The following is a 15,228-nucleotide window of genomic DNA, read 5'->3' as shown; positions in this document are numbered from 1 at the left end:
TGCCGATGCGTAATCCATCTCCATTGCCCCACCCACAACCCGGCCACTCAGCCACATAGGCAGCTTGTGGACGTATGTACGCGTGTCCGTGCCTGTGCTCGTGTGTGCGGCCACTTGAACTTTGACATTTGAATGCGCTGGCAGTTTGCTTTTGCTACAATACACACACAAAACAGAGGCAAGTGCGTGCGGCTGGCTTTGCGTTTGAAAACTTTGTCAATTTCGACGTGAGGGTAAACATACAAACTGTGTCTGTCCAGTGTACCCCAAGCCCCAAACTCCTAAAGCAGACTCTCAACAGCTGAAAGTAATATGAATAAAATATTAGGTGCAGTCAAACCGCTTTGGATAAAACGCAATTTTAATAACTTTGACATCAAGTACACATCGAGAAGTTGAATAAATACACTCACAGACACATATAAATAAACACATATACATACATGCACATATTGCACTTTTGAAGCATATTTTGTTTCAACTGGAAAAGCATCGACTTAATAGACGTTTCCTACAGCTGCACATTGCACACATACACACTTACATAAATTATACATACATATGTACATATGTACATACATTTATTATAGACTTGTATATTGTAGTTGTTGAATTTTCAAGTTCTTTGTAGTTGTTGTCGGGGTGGTTTCTGGTTGACTATCTGCTAAAACTATAAGTCCATTTATTAACAAGAAAACTTTTCAAAAATTGTACCATAAATATACCCGAGTACATATAAATTATACGCATACATACACACATACACACATATACGGCATATGGTATGCGTTTGAGTACAGCTCATATATCATGACTGATCCCAACCAGAACTGCTCTGGTTTTTGCAACTTTTAGTGTTTTGTGGTTTGGGGTTTACAATTGCAAGGGCTGTGGATTTTCCACTCTAGTTTCAGCTTTTCCCCTAGCACTCGAGCTCATTGTTATGGAATTAATTTTTCAGCTGCCTACCCGTAGCCGTAGCCGCCTAATTGGCCGGCTTGGGTAAGCGTTTTTGGAGTGTTTCACAGGAATTGAATTTGATCTTTTAATATAATGTAATCATATTGTTAATATGCGCGCGAGTTCCCTATACATAGAATAATTATTTTGTTGTCGTGTAAATTCGTTACAATTTGATATTGACTCGTACATAAACAAACACACTCATGGATACACTTACTTGGCCTTATCTATACGTATGTATGTATATAATCTGATTGAAATAATTGAGCATACTCGTATTAGGCGCGTAAGTTACAGGCGAAACACATTCAGCTAACACAGAAATATGTACGAAAGCGTAAGTTCCTTGGACCCAGCCATGACCCGGACATCATTTCCACACCTACAGCTACTTAGGGCACTAAACATTTAAACATTACTTCCGTTTACTCTACTTTGGGCTTCTTTAAGACACAGGGAAGACTTTAGAAATATCTATATATATGCTATATACAATATCATTTACTGAGTATCATCTTTAATCTATTATAATAATAATGCCATCTCGAACTTCCTCTATGAAGCATTGAGTTGTGATTAAAATTTCGATTTGTATCCGATTGCTGCGTCTTGTCTTTGGGGCACGTGTGTTTCTGCGTGTGTTTTTGCTTATTTATAGATATAACTATGGTTTGGATTGTCACTGCTAAAACACCTTTTACATATCTACTTGCTAGACTCTAAAGCATTGCCAATTCCTTAGTTGCCATGTCGAGATACTCACCACTCCTCCCTCTCTCTTCTACGAGCGCGAGTATTGGCTCTGCCAGACTTTTTGCGGGGGGGTTTCACCTTAATCATAGATACTGGTCCTCGTTGGCCTTCAGTTGAAATCAAATTTTCGCACTGCGCGCCCGTGCCGCATTTCCGCGGCCAAACAGAATACGCTTGAAGGCTCGTCGAAATTCCGGATTGAAAATTGTATAAATGACCTTTGAAAGAGATACGCAAAACAAAATACAGAAAGAGAACAACGTGCAGTGGCAGGGAGAGGAGGCATTGATGATACCCTACGGGTGGAAGAATATCTCTGGTTATCCGTTTTACGTACCGGATTCAGTGTGGAGTTGAAGTAGCCCAGCCAAAGGAAAAGCGATGCAACGGCCGGATGAATGTCGCATTCCTTGCACAGGCTCATTGTCAGGGCCATCACGAAGAAGGGCAGCCAGCAGATGACAAAGGCGCCCGTGATGATGGCCAGTGTCTGGGCAGCCTTGCGCTCGCGCTTTGCCTCTAGCAGCTGCCGCCGCTTGGCCAGCTTCTGGTGTGGATTGGCAATGCTGGAGAGTACAGTGCCCATACCGATGGCCATGCCTGGGCCTTTACCGGGGCTGCTGCCTTCGCCCAGTGCTCCTACGCTCTCCTCCGTGCACGTGCCCGCCGTGGGTGTGGCAAGGTTGCCGGCGCCCATGGCAATCGACTGGGCCAACGGGGTAATGGCATTCAGATGGGAGGCTATCTGATGATGCTGCGTGGCATGGGCCACCTGCTGCGACAGCGTGATGATTTCATTAGCGTTGCTGGTGCGGTACTGCGAGGGGAAAGGGGAAAGAGGAGAGACCCCGTCAGGTGGAACAAAGAGGTGTGCAAACAATTAGCGCCTTATTGGGTTTCCCTCACACTGCCACGCCTACACTTACGTCGTCCGCGTCGCTGGAGACTGTCGTGAGCTCGGTGCCCGCATGGCTCTTGTTGTCGTAGTTGCTGGTGCTGAACTCAGTCTCCTCCCGCGTGATGGCCAGGCTGGCAAAGTCCACGGCTATGGCGGCCATTGATCGAGCCACGGCACCCTCCGATCCGGCACAGATCCCGGCCGTGTTCGTGTTGCGGCCAAAGCAGATTCGCATTCGCTTGAGCCTTCGCCGCTGCACCTGCCCCTCTGTGGCGCCAGCGGATGTCTCCTCACCGGCCTCCTGCCGCTTCCGCTCTGCCACGCGCCGCTTGCCGCGCTCTTTCTTCAACTCGCGGACTGTCGAATCGCACTGCGAAATTGAGAACGGGAGTAGAGGTGGGAACTCGACTTATTTATGGCTTGTTTTTGTTTATTGACTCGATGAAAAGTGAGCAAGTTGAGCAGCATTTGGCTCGTGTCTTGTCAACGAAATCAACTTTCTCTTGGCCTGTAATTATTTCAGCTGGCACTCTCCATATGCCACGCACTTTCCACACTTTTCCGGACACACACAGACACAGACACAGAGACAGAGGCACGGCCACATTTGGGCTGATCATAAATCTCGGTTGGCATTTGTTTGGCTTTTGCCTCTTGGGTGCTCACTTGGGCATGCTAATGAGCAGCCAAGGACTTGCTCAGAGCCCACGCCCCATGCCCCATGCCCCCAGCCCACTCACATTCGCATTATTGTTTCTGCTAATGACATACTCATTATGGCTCGGCAAGCAAATACTCTTCAGAAAGCAGCATCAACATCCACTCGGCCAGCCTCCAAAAACATGTGGTGGGGGGTGAGCCCCCAATTTCATTATATGTGGGCACAACGGGCGTATGCGTAATTTTTTCGACTGTTTCTTTCAATGGGGCCTGGCCAAGTGGACACTTGACATTTATCACAGGGACTAGAAGTAGCTACAAGGATGGGCAGGAGGAGTGGGATGCGGAGACCTGCTGTTGATTGTCGAATGCACTTACATCCGTTTCCGTCAGCGTCACGTTGAAGGACTTTTGCGTGCGTCTCTGTATGCGCTTCCTGGCAATTATGTAGATTTTCCAATACAGAAACAGAATCACCAGCAACGGCACATAGAACGTGCAACAGGTGGCAAATATCTATCGGTTTATAAGAGAAACAGCAACACAGAGAGAGAGAGAGAGAAAGTGTAATAGGGAGAGGTCATTGACTGCAGATTATTGCCATTAGTATCTATTACCTGATAGGCCACATCCTGTGAAACCATGCAGTGCTGCTCCTCGATGCGCTTCAAGTAGTCCGGATCCTTCCAGCCAAACTGCGGTGCCAGGGACACAATCAGGGCGGCAAACCAGACGCAAAATATCATCATGAAGACACGCCGCGGGGTCCGGAGATTGTTGTAGTCAATGTTGGTGACCGTCCAATATCTGCGAGGGAAGTCCAAATTGCCGTCACTCCTGTGGGAAGGGAGGGGGGCTGACTGCTCTGACACTCACCTGTCCGCCGCAATGGCCACCAGATGCAGTATGGATGCTGTGCAGCAAAGGACGTCACAAGATGTCCAAATGTCACAAAGTTCCGGCCCCAGAATCCAGCCATTGCTTATCTGAGCACAAAAACAGACAAAAGCGCAAGTACAGTCGATGGCACATTGTTTGCCAGTTATGATTCTATTAAAACAATTAGCCATGGAGCACTGCTGCCACTGCCAGAGTGTCAACTCTTTGGCGCCTAATTTCATTTGCGCAGGCACTTTCCGCTCAGACATTCCATTAGGGTAATCGGTTTAGTCGAAGCCACAATGGCAGCGACAGCTAAATGGACACTTACCTCGTAGACGGCGCCGAGTGGCATGACAAGACAGGCAACAAATAAATCAGCAACGGCCAGAGATGCAACCAAATAATTGGCAACATTCTGCAGGTTTCGCTCCAGTATAATGGCGGCAATTACAAACACATTGCCTGTGGCAGTGCGGGGAGACACAAAACGGAGACCATTTCAGCATGGGGGAACATAAAGTGGTTGCATTAATTGATGCACCATTAAGGTTTCGATTTCATTATGGGAGTGGATTGGCTACTACCACAATATCAGCCCCAGCCCCAGCCCCAGCCCCTCCCCTATCAGCCCGTAATTAACTTTTGTGTGTGTGCAACATAGCGGAGCAGTGTAAGTGGAGCTCGACAGAATCAATCAGTGGCAGAAGCGTCATATCAAAGGAGTTTTCACTTATTTGCCTAATTGCTGGCAATGGTGCATGTGCACTCTCCCGTCTCCCTCTCTATCTCCCTCTCTATGAGAGCCTCTCTTAGCCTCGGGACTTGTCTCTTAAACGTTTTCTTACTACTGCTCCTGGTGGTGCTGCTGCTCCCTGCTCTGTGGAATGCAAATGAGAGCTGTCTGGCAGCTTGCTCAGAGTCATCGTCGCCCAGCGTCGTCATTGTCGTTGCTGCCTTTGATTAAGCGCATGCAACTTGGCAAATTGTAATTGCCGCTGTGGCAACCTCCACTCTCTCACTCGCCCTCTCTCTCTCTCTGCCACACCTCTACCCAAAGGCACCAAACTGACATCACGTCAGTTGCCCCACCCCGCACCTGCTTTACTCTCTCTCTCTCCCTGCATGCTGAGGCTGCTAGACTGCAGGTTGTCATAACGTTTTGTCGTCGCTTGGCTCTTGCCAGCAAACTGCATTTGCATTTGCATACGAATATGCCTGTGTGCCTTTGCCAAGGATATGTTGCGTATACGACGCATCTACCAAAGGCACACACACGAACCGTTATCTATCTCTGGCGTGTGTCTGTGTGCTAAAGGTGCTCTTCTGTCTGTGTGTGTGTGTGTGTGTGTGCTTGTCGTAATTTCCATTTGACGCCTTGGCGCGTTTTTAATAGCTTTTCACGTGCCACAGCTAAATAATTTTCGGTGGAACTTTGTTTGTGCCAGAGGCAGGCAGGCAGCCAGGCGCCACCTCAGTTGAGGTATTAAACGTCTCAGAACAAGGAACTTCCCATACATCATCTGCCACCAAGCAACCACCTCTAGAGCAGGCAGCAAATCATCTTTGTAAGCCTCCCTACCAAAACAAAAAAAAATCAATAAAAATCCACCAAGAGGGGAGCGCAATAAAAATCTTCTGCATCATAAATTTCACTTCATTTACAGTTCACTTCGGCAGCGATATGGAAACTTTGCCTTTCCTTTTCTTATTTCTTATCCCAGCGGCATAAATTTGAGAATAATTTAATGCCCTGCCCCCACCCCCCATCCCTTCTGTGTGTGTTTTGAGGGGTGAAAAATGTAAATTTGGATTTGATTTTGATTAAGTACTTGCCTATAATGGTGACGAGTATCATTAGGCCCAGCACGACGGCCATGGCGATCATCTTGACCAGCAGCCAGAACTCGGCTGCCTCCCGCTCGCTGGCCGCCCTCCGCTGCTCATCCAGGCCAAAGATGGGGCTGCCATTACCATTGCCGTTTGCACTGCCACTGCCACTGCCACTGCTGCCACTGGCATCGCTGCGATTCCAAATGATTTGGCTCAGATTGACGGCCGTGTCCTCCAGTTGGCTTAGATTGCCATTCAGCTCGATGAAGAGGCTCTCGTTGAGCAGAATGGCAGGCAGTTCTATTTCCAAAATGCTCGTTGGGACATCATCATCCATGGTAGCAGCAGCAGCAGCCGCAGCAGCGGCAGCGGCAGCCGCGAATTCTGCTGACAGTATTGCTGGTGTTGTCATTGCTTTAAGCATTATGTGTGTGCATGTAAATGTGTGCCTATGTGTGAGTGTGTATCTGTGTATGTATGTGACTGCTTGGGGCGTGTCAATGTGTTTTGGGTGAGTGTCTAACGCGTTTGTTCCTGATGCTGCTGCCGTCGCAGCTGTTGCTGTTTCAGTTGCTGTTGCTGTTGTCGCTGTTGCCGCTGTTGTCGCTGATGTTGCTGCCTCTGCTGTTGTCGTGCTGCTCGCTCGTGTTGCTGCCGCTGTTGCGGGTGATAAACCTCCTTAATCGTGCTTGCAAAGCACTTAACACGTAAACTGCAAAATACAGAACGGTTCAACAGTCAAAATAGGGTGGGGGAGTCAGAGTTGAATAGCAACACATCAAAAGACAAACCAAAAGAAGAAAAAAAACAACAAATATAAGGCTCTCATTTGCTGACGAGTTCGCGACACTTGATGCCCTTGAAGATGAATTGTTCTTAGGCCAGAAATTTATACAAAAATGTACACTTGAGATAATTATAATGTGACCTAGAACTAAATTTCCAGAAGGAAATCCCTGCCCAGAATGTAACAGAGGTGCAGCCAAATGCAGTTCGCATCATGATAAATTATTGTTGTATCGTTTCGCTCATTTTACCTCCAGTTCGGACCATCAATTAATGTTGAAAATCGTGGAAACACTTTTTAGAATTGTTTTTTGTACCTTTTTGAGCTGTCAAAACGCAACATTTTGATCACTTTTCAATGGCTACCCCCGGAATAAAGCCCTTTCGCAGCTGAAACCCTTAACTGTCGCTATTCTTTGCCAGTAAAAATGTGTTCTGTATCTTATGAAGTAGAAAGGCAACACCGCTTAACGCTTGCAGAATGCTTCTTTGGGTTCCTTGAGAAATAAATTGCAATAAAGAAGCGAAAAAGCTGGAAAATTTCCATTCTTGTCTAGTAAATAGACACACGGAGAAGGCGACGGGTGAGGTGCCGGCACTTGGCCTTTGTGTGCCCCACACACACACTCACACACACACATATGCAAAGCCACACAGACTGCAACACATTAGGTGACCTTTGTCTGTGTCAAGGTGTCCCACGGCGGCTGGAACCCAGGTGAAAGCCGTTAACCAGTCTGAAACAGCACTCGGGCCAACACCTGCCCCGGGGAGGCAGACTGACGGCGCAGGTTGCTTGATGGATTACCGCCACTGGACGACCCATGGGTGGGGGCAACCAACATTTTCGTTCCCTTGGCAAACGCGTGTGGCAACCCTCGTTGTGGTTGCTGTAGCTGTTGCTGGCTTTGGCCCGGAAAACACTAGCAAAAATGCTAATAAGAGCGTCGGAAGCGGAAGAAGGGAAAAGCGAAGCGATGCGATGCAATGCGCCCAAGCAGCTCATGTGTGAGAAATATTTTCATAGTCAAGGTAATCGTCATCCGCTTCACCCCATCCCGCACCACCCAGCCCAAAGCGTAGTCATAGTCGTAGTGGCAGTCCTTGTCTTGCTATTAATAAATGCACTATAAATGTTGGGGGGTTCCCTTCTTCGGGCGTTTCGCTTTCCTTTTCGGTTGCTACTTTTTCTTTTTCATTCTCGTTGTTTTCCTCGCACCTCTTAGTTTGTATTCTCTTGACTGGGATGACAAATGGAGGCTGTCTATTATATCTGTTGGATTTCTCCAAAAGTTTGCAACGAATTACTTCTGCATTCATCCATTGTACATAATAGAAATAGGGCTCCAAGGAGTGTCGAATATACTCAAGTGGTTTCTCGTGTTCGCGACTCTAAAACGAAGCTTTCTTGCAGTTTTTTTGTAATTATGAAGGCGAGTTCTGGGTTCTTTTGTTCTAAACGAAATATGTTGGGTTTAGAGATGGGCAGGGACAGACATTTAATGGCACGAAAATAAAAATTACCTGCACGTAGGGTTACAAATTCTCTAAACGCGCTCCAATACGAAATATTCTCGTGTCACGATGTTAGACGAGGCAAAAACACGGTCCAGAGGGGTGTGGTCTGGCAGGGAGTGCGGAAAATGTGCCAACGTTGGCAACAAAAATTCGCTTAGGGGAATAGGATAGAAAGGAGAGAAAACGAGAAGGGACGTGTGAGACGCTTCTTACGCGTCACAACTTTTATACCCGGCACTCAGTACTACATCTGCAACTTAGCGGTTATTTGTCAAATTTTACATTTTTTCTTTATCTGTCATCTACATCAACAACACTGCTCACGCCAACACGCTCCTTTAGCTCGCCACCCTCCCCTATAGACACACACTGCAGAGTCGCGGCAGAGTCAGCGGCAGAGTCAGCGGCAGAGGCAGCGGCAGAGGCAGAGGCAGTGACGTGTCAGGGGCCAGGCCATAAACAGCGCGAAGCAGAGTGTGAATGCTGCGGGACGGGGTGGGTTTGGCTACTGCAAATTAATTTCTTCATTGTGGCTATAATAATGATCCAATCGTATCCCAATTTGGTGATCTGATAGATATGGTCGTTCCCTACGGAATGGCGTTTTTAGTTTTCTGCTATCTTCAAAATTGTAGATTTGGGAGGTTTTCGCCCTTTGCGGAGGCGGAAGGGGCGTGGCTCATTTTGAAATACACTTGTAACAGTGTGAGCATACAGAAGTCTGGATGCAAAATTTGGTGGCTCTAGCTCTTATAGTCTCTGAGTACTAGGCGCTCATCAGGACGGACAGACGGACAGACGGACAGACAGACAGACAGACAGAGACTCGGCTATTGATGCTGATCAAGAATATATATACTTTATGGGGTCGGAAACGTTTCCTTCTGTGCGTTACATACAACCGTTATGTGCACAAATACAATATACCCTATTTACTCTTCGAGTACCGGGTATAAAAATCGCATCGAGCTGCGGTTGCTTCCTACACGAATCTGAATCAGAATCTGCCCCAAAGGCTCGACTCTTACCCCTTGCACAGCCACACAAATGCACACACACATACACATAGCACACATACACATACACATAGCACACATACGAACTGCTCATACTTGAATTAATTCATACTCTAATAAATATACAAAAAGCTCTGTTGAATATCTGCTGCTGGCACTGGGCTCCTTTGTTGTTGCTATTTTATGTTGCTGCTTCTGCTGCCTGCTGCTGCCTGCTGCTGCCTGCTTCTGTCGTTGGGTCAGCATAATCTTTTGGCAGACTTTTCGTTTTGATCATCCTAGCCTATGCCATCCCCCGCTTTTCCCCCGCTTTTCCACCATATCTGTATGCCATTTGGATACTTGGCCTGCAGTGCAACTGAGGGAAATACTGAACCAAAGACGCACACAATGGCACCACACAAAAGGGAAGTTCTTGGAACGCGAATGGACAAAATCAGTTATCTGCTGCCAGAGGATACATAGGTACATGGGATACATACATTATGTACATATGTATAATTGGGCTGCAGTTAGCTGGAGTGCCAAAACAATGTCCGTGCTTGGGTGGCTACAGTTCGAGTTACTAATTCGTGGGAACTTTGGCAAGACGATAGCTCCGACAATCGAACAGCAATCTGCACTCAAGTCATCAACTTTCCCGAAACCTAATGCAGGAGTCTAATTGCTCTCGACATTGGGAATGCTGTCAGCCCTGAAACTAGTCCAGTTGTGCGCCACAGTCCCAATGCAATTTGCCAACCGATGCTGAAGGGGGGAAAGTATATTAAATACACAAAGGCTGTGCGCCAGGATCCGCCCTTACCTTACTGGCTAACGAAAAACAAATAAAAATGCACAAGAATCTCTCAAGCGATTCACTGAAAGTGCACCCAAAAAGGAAAGATGAATGTATATTCCATGTATTTATGTACTTAAAGAAATGTCAGCTATAATTATTTAATGTAAACCAAAGGACTGTGGAGGCCCTCGTGCTGCAGTTCTGCACGGGACTGACCTTGTGGGTGGGTAGGGGCTGGGGTACGGTTGGGGGATTTGCGAAATAAAAATTCGTATTCATTATACTCACACATAAGCATAATTATGTCCTTTCATTTTCATTTTGTTCGCTTCATTAGCGCCGCTTTGCCGCAGGTAGATTCGTCAGAATGAATATTTATACCGAGTTGTGACAACGCCGACGATGACGACAACGACAACGACACGGGCACCGACACGGACAACGACAACAGCTACGAAGACGAAGACGCAGAGGAGGGACACAGAGAGAGGATGTTGATGATGATGATGACGATGATGATGGTCTCTCTCACCCCGCACTTGACACACAGACACGGACAGGACACACAATGACAGCTTCCTTCGTTCTCCGCGCACAGTTTGGTTTGTTTGTGTTTGTGTGGGTGTTTCTATGGTTGATTTTATTTATCTTTTTTATTTCGTAAGGTTTTGGTGCTGTTTGCCGTCCTAATTATGCGGGATATTTTCGCTACACTTTTGTTATTAAATTACAACAAAAAATAAGACGAACTCTCGACTAGAGAGTGGGGTTGCGGATTAGATGGTGATTTAATCTATTGTTGGTTGTTGCGACTTTCAGTCTATATTTGATTGATAACTCAGCAACAAAAATGTTGCTTGGTTGCTGTTGCTGTTTCTGTTTCTGTTTATTGCTTTGAACTGGCGGCAGTTCGAGTCGCGTCGGCACGGTTCGCGTCTGGTACCTATGCCCAAGCGTAACTATTGACAAACTGCCTGCAATGTGGCCGTTTGCCGTAGAAGGCACAAGCGAAAGCAGCTGATTTTTGTGTAGACTTTGCCGAGCGACGCAGGCGCCTTGTCCGCCACTCTCCGCTCTCTTATACGCCTGGTGGAGAGTCTACACTCGCGGCAGTTAAGAGAACAGAGCCGTTGGCCGACTCTCTTTGCTGCCTGTTGAGCTGTTTCGAGTTTTCAACGAGATTATTTTTTCAAAATTAACGGAAAAGCGTAGGAAAATCGGCTGCTCGTTCCGCATCAGTGCGCGCTTTTGGCGCTCGACTAATGGATGCAAAACACCGAATGGAAATCGGAACAATGCAAGATCTGCTCCAGTTTAATATCGCTAATGCAGGCGGCGGGGGCACGGACACCGACACGATGTCCTTCGGCTAATGCGCATTAGTCCCTCCCTCTGCTCGTCCTGCTTATTGGCATTTTCGATGGGTCCGCCTTTCATTTGATGGCCATTTCTATGCAGCTGCCGTAATGTGAAACATTCCGTAGTCCGGCCAACAACTTCTCAAGTTGGTCAAACTGCTTAGGCGTTTGCCGTTTGCCTTTTGACTTCCGTTGCCTTTTGTTATGCCCGCTAGAAGACCGGACTAGGGAGCAGGAACCAAGACCAGGACCAGGACCTGGACCAGGACCAGTCCGGGGCATCGTAAATTAGCAGCGGTTTATTGCCAGTACGTGACATTTTGGCCCCGTTCCGGCGTCGGCATCAGCAATAATTACGGCGTTCATTTATTTGCCTTGGTCCGGCTCTGCTCTGGTCAGCCCTGCGGCTCTCTACGGGCTTTGTCGATTGCCTTTTAAGTTGCTGCCTTTGTGGCTTGTGGCATGTGAGGTTTATGTGGGGGCACGACTGCCCCGCCTTTTCTTCCATATTTGTACAACAATAAAACATTGATTGTTGCAATTGCTAGGCTGGGGTGTGTCTGCGAGCAGTAGCAGCATTTCTCGAACTCACATTACGCATAGGATGCGTGGGACTCTGATTGGGAAATTAACACAGCAGCAGCAGCAGCAGTAGCAGCAGCAGCAGAGTAGAAGGGGGAGACAATTTCCATGCAATTTATTTCTATAACTGAAACTATCTCGATGGAGCTTTAAGCGGTGGCTCAACCGAGCATGGAAGGACCCTCCAGTTGCACGCATTTAATATATTTTAAGCATTCTACTAATGAGCCAGAAACTTTAACTGAAGACTGCTGCCAGCACGTTGTGCATCTCTCTATCTATGTGTGTGTGTGTGGGTGTGGCTCTATCTTTGCCCCACTCTGTGTGTGCGTGTAGTGTGCTGGGGAGCGTTAAGCATTTGCCAGTGCGTGACATGCAACCCCTGGAAGCAGGGAAGGCAAGGCCATGCTGCAGTTGCAGCTTCAGCATCAGCATCAGCTTCAGCTGCCACGTAGTAGGTTGTTGACTTCGCAGTTGACTCCGAACTGTCATTGTTTCAAATGGCAGAAAGTTAAGCGAAAATCTCAAATATTTTCCCATTATAAATGTGGCAAAGATAAGCGGGAAACGAGCAATGGCAAACGAGCAGCGAGCAATGGCAAACAGCAATGACTTCAACCATTGTCGGAGGGGGCAACTAAAGTTCGACAGCATCATCACTTCATAGAGGTCTCTCCTCCACTTTTATGAGGCAGTGCAATAAACTTGCCTTGTCACCCACCATGCATAACATAATAATTATAATAAAAACAATTTTTACGCATTTTATGAGCGCATAAAATTGTAGCATATTCCCCCAGACATCCATCGAGCGGATCAACGCCGGAGAGAGACGAGAGACCTGACAAAAAAAAGAAGTAGAACACATTTACGCATAGAGAAGAAAGGAAATTTACTGATGAATTGCGGTTTAGTTTTATGAGATACTGCGACAAGATATACAATATAGGAACTTATACATATATATTGTCTGTACACAGACTTGTGTGGGTGTCTGGCATGTCAGTTTCTTGAGCCGTCAATATGAGACAATTTTATGAGCAGCCAAGAACAAAGCCTCGGCTACACACAATCCTGAAGCTGCCTCTGTTGCGTGTGCCCCGTGTGCCCCGTGTGCCCTGTGTGGCCTGTGCTGTATCAACATTTTATGGTCCTTTAATGTTTTGTTTGTTAATAAAATCGGCAAACGACAAAGACGTTGGCTTCGTTACGCCCACTCCCACTCCCACTCCACTCCAGCCCGTCAGAGTCCTTGGGATTTTATATATTTTTAATGTGCGCACTTTGACACTTTTAATGAATCCCAAACATTAATTTTCTTAATGAGCGCGCTCATTTAAAGCTAAAGCCTAGGCCAACTTGGTCCTAGTTGTGTCCTGGTTGTGGTCGCACACAGATCCTGGCCCGGGTTTGGGTTCTGGTTGTTGTCCTGATATTCTGGCATTTGGCTCCCTGAAAAATGTTGACAAATGCTTGTCGGGGTGGGGCCAACAACAACAACAACAACAACAACAATGCTTAGGCAATGGAAATGTTTCCCACTGCAATGACAGTGCAAATGACAATGGCGCCAGCAATTTCCTCTCTTCATCGTTTCCAACTTAATGAAGTTTGAATGAAAATCCATTGGCACACACACTGCCGCAGAGACACGGCCACAAGCACACACACGAACGCAGACACACACGCATGACGGACACTGTCCGGCGCTTAATGAGCCGCACTAAATTCACACGAAACTTTTTGGCCAAAAGGGATCCAAGGGATCCCCCTTTGCCGGAGCGAGTGTGTGGCGTGGCAACTATTTATCGCTGATGCTGGACAAATGTTCCACACTCGGTCGACTGGCAGGAATTTATTGACACACTCAATCGAACGCTTTGATCGTAATCCCTTTTCCAACAAAACCCCCGCCACGCTCCTCTGCTCCTCTCCAGTCTCCTGCAAAAGTTAAGTCAAGTTTTTTCTCCTGCCCCACTCCGTTCATCAGTTTGTTTGTTATTTAGTTTGGGGCTTTCATTGCCGACTCTTTTTGACCAAAGTTGCGGCCAGACTCGTTTTCGGGTCAATTGAAGTTGGTTTTTTTTACTTTTCATTTGAATTGTTTATATTATTTACGAAGTGGAACCAAAGCTCGGGCTACTATCTATTCCTCAAAGGATATTTCTATGAAATTATCGTACTCGTCGGTGTCATTGTCATCCTGGCCGTGTGTGCTCACGTTGGGGTTGCTGGGTATAGTCAGATGCGCATTCTGGGTGTCCGAAGTGGCACTTGGGGCAGGAGACTCCTCCATCTCAGCCACCAGCTCCTCTTGTTTGTTCAGTTCGCGCTCCCTTTGCCTCTCCAGTCTGTCCTGCTTGTCCTGAGCTGCTTTCTTGGCTGCAGCCGCCTCCGGATCATACTTGTAATCATTTCGCGTTAGTTCCTTGGGAAACTGTCGCTCCGGCTCCAAATGCAGGCCGCACACTACATAGACTATGGCCAGCAGCGATAGGGAAATGTAAGCTGGAATTATAGAAAAATAGTTACGGTAAGCAGGGAGCGCAGCTGCGATTCAACCTACTATCCACTGTGACATTAATGGGCAGGAACCAGATGCTGTATGTCAGCCAGGAGAAATCGCTATCCACATATGTAAAGTGGATGCGAAACACGAGCAGGGCTGCCGTCTCGCAGAACCAGTAGAAGACCGAAATGGTCTCCCGCTTCACGATCCTCATCATGGTGATCACATTGAACATGATATTGAAGCCATACAGCACCACCCACTTGACGGGATAGTCTGCAATAAAATGCCGCATGAGTTTTCAACTGAAATGGGTTCCATATGCTCACCATGTTGAGACCGGAAAAGCTCCACCAGCCAGAAATTAAACAGAAACACAGAGTAGACTATATTTATGCAGCCAATGACCAGACCCCAGTCAGCTCGGTTCACCAGGCACCGGCACATCAGAAGCTTCACATAAATAGCATCCATCTTGGGCAATGTTTGGTTCGCCTCGACAGCTCGGGAATGACTGAACGGAGAGCAGCCGCACTCCCAGTGCCATGGAACTGGAACTGGAACGGGAACTGTGTTATCGCTTCTTGAAATCCCCCTTGGGATCATAAATCATATTTGTGTGTGTGTGTACGCTGCACAAGCATATTTATGCATTTTGCAGTACTCCACGCAGTTTGTGGTTTTGCTCTCAA

At 47.1% G+C, this 15,228-nt stretch overlaps 2 protein-coding genes across 2 annotated transcripts; both read right to left on the bottom strand.

The window, feature by feature from the left end:
* Nucleotides 1–362: 362 nt before the first annotated feature.
* On the bottom strand, nucleotides 363–10,565 carry LOC117891397 (5-hydroxytryptamine receptor 2B). The gene is made up of 9 exons (XM_034796840.1): nucleotides 10,376–10,565; nucleotides 5,990–6,698; nucleotides 4,485–4,618; nucleotides 4,151–4,260; nucleotides 3,892–4,081; nucleotides 3,653–3,790; nucleotides 2,643–2,984; nucleotides 2,054–2,533; nucleotides 363–1,934 (listed from the first exon to the last, which is right to left on the bottom strand). Exons 2-9 carry the CDS (start codon nucleotides 6,408–6,410, stop codon nucleotides 1,836–1,838), a joined length of 1,914 nt encoding a protein of 637 aa, XP_034652731.1. The 5' UTR covers nucleotides 6,411–6,698; nucleotides 10,376–10,565; the 3' UTR covers nucleotides 363–1,835.
* A 3,608-nt stretch (nucleotides 10,566–14,173) lies between these two features.
* On the bottom strand, nucleotides 14,174–15,028 carry LOC117889813. Its single transcript, XM_034794291.1, has 3 exons — nucleotides 14,866–15,028; nucleotides 14,594–14,812; nucleotides 14,174–14,535 (listed from the first exon to the last, which is right to left on the bottom strand). The coding sequence occupies exons 1-3, from the start codon at nucleotides 15,008–15,010 to the stop codon at nucleotides 14,174–14,176; spliced, it is 726 nt and encodes a 241-aa protein (XP_034650182.1). The 5' UTR covers nucleotides 15,011–15,028.
* Between the last annotated feature and the right edge of the window lie 200 nt (nucleotides 15,029–15,228).

Source organism: Drosophila subobscura, chromosome E, assembly GCF_008121235.1.
Source record: "Drosophila subobscura isolate 14011-0131.10 chromosome E, UCBerk_Dsub_1.0, whole genome shotgun sequence".
NCBI lineage: Eukaryota > Metazoa > Arthropoda > Insecta > Diptera > Drosophilidae > Drosophila > Drosophila subobscura.
This window is presented reverse-complemented; position numbering and strand designations above follow the sequence as displayed.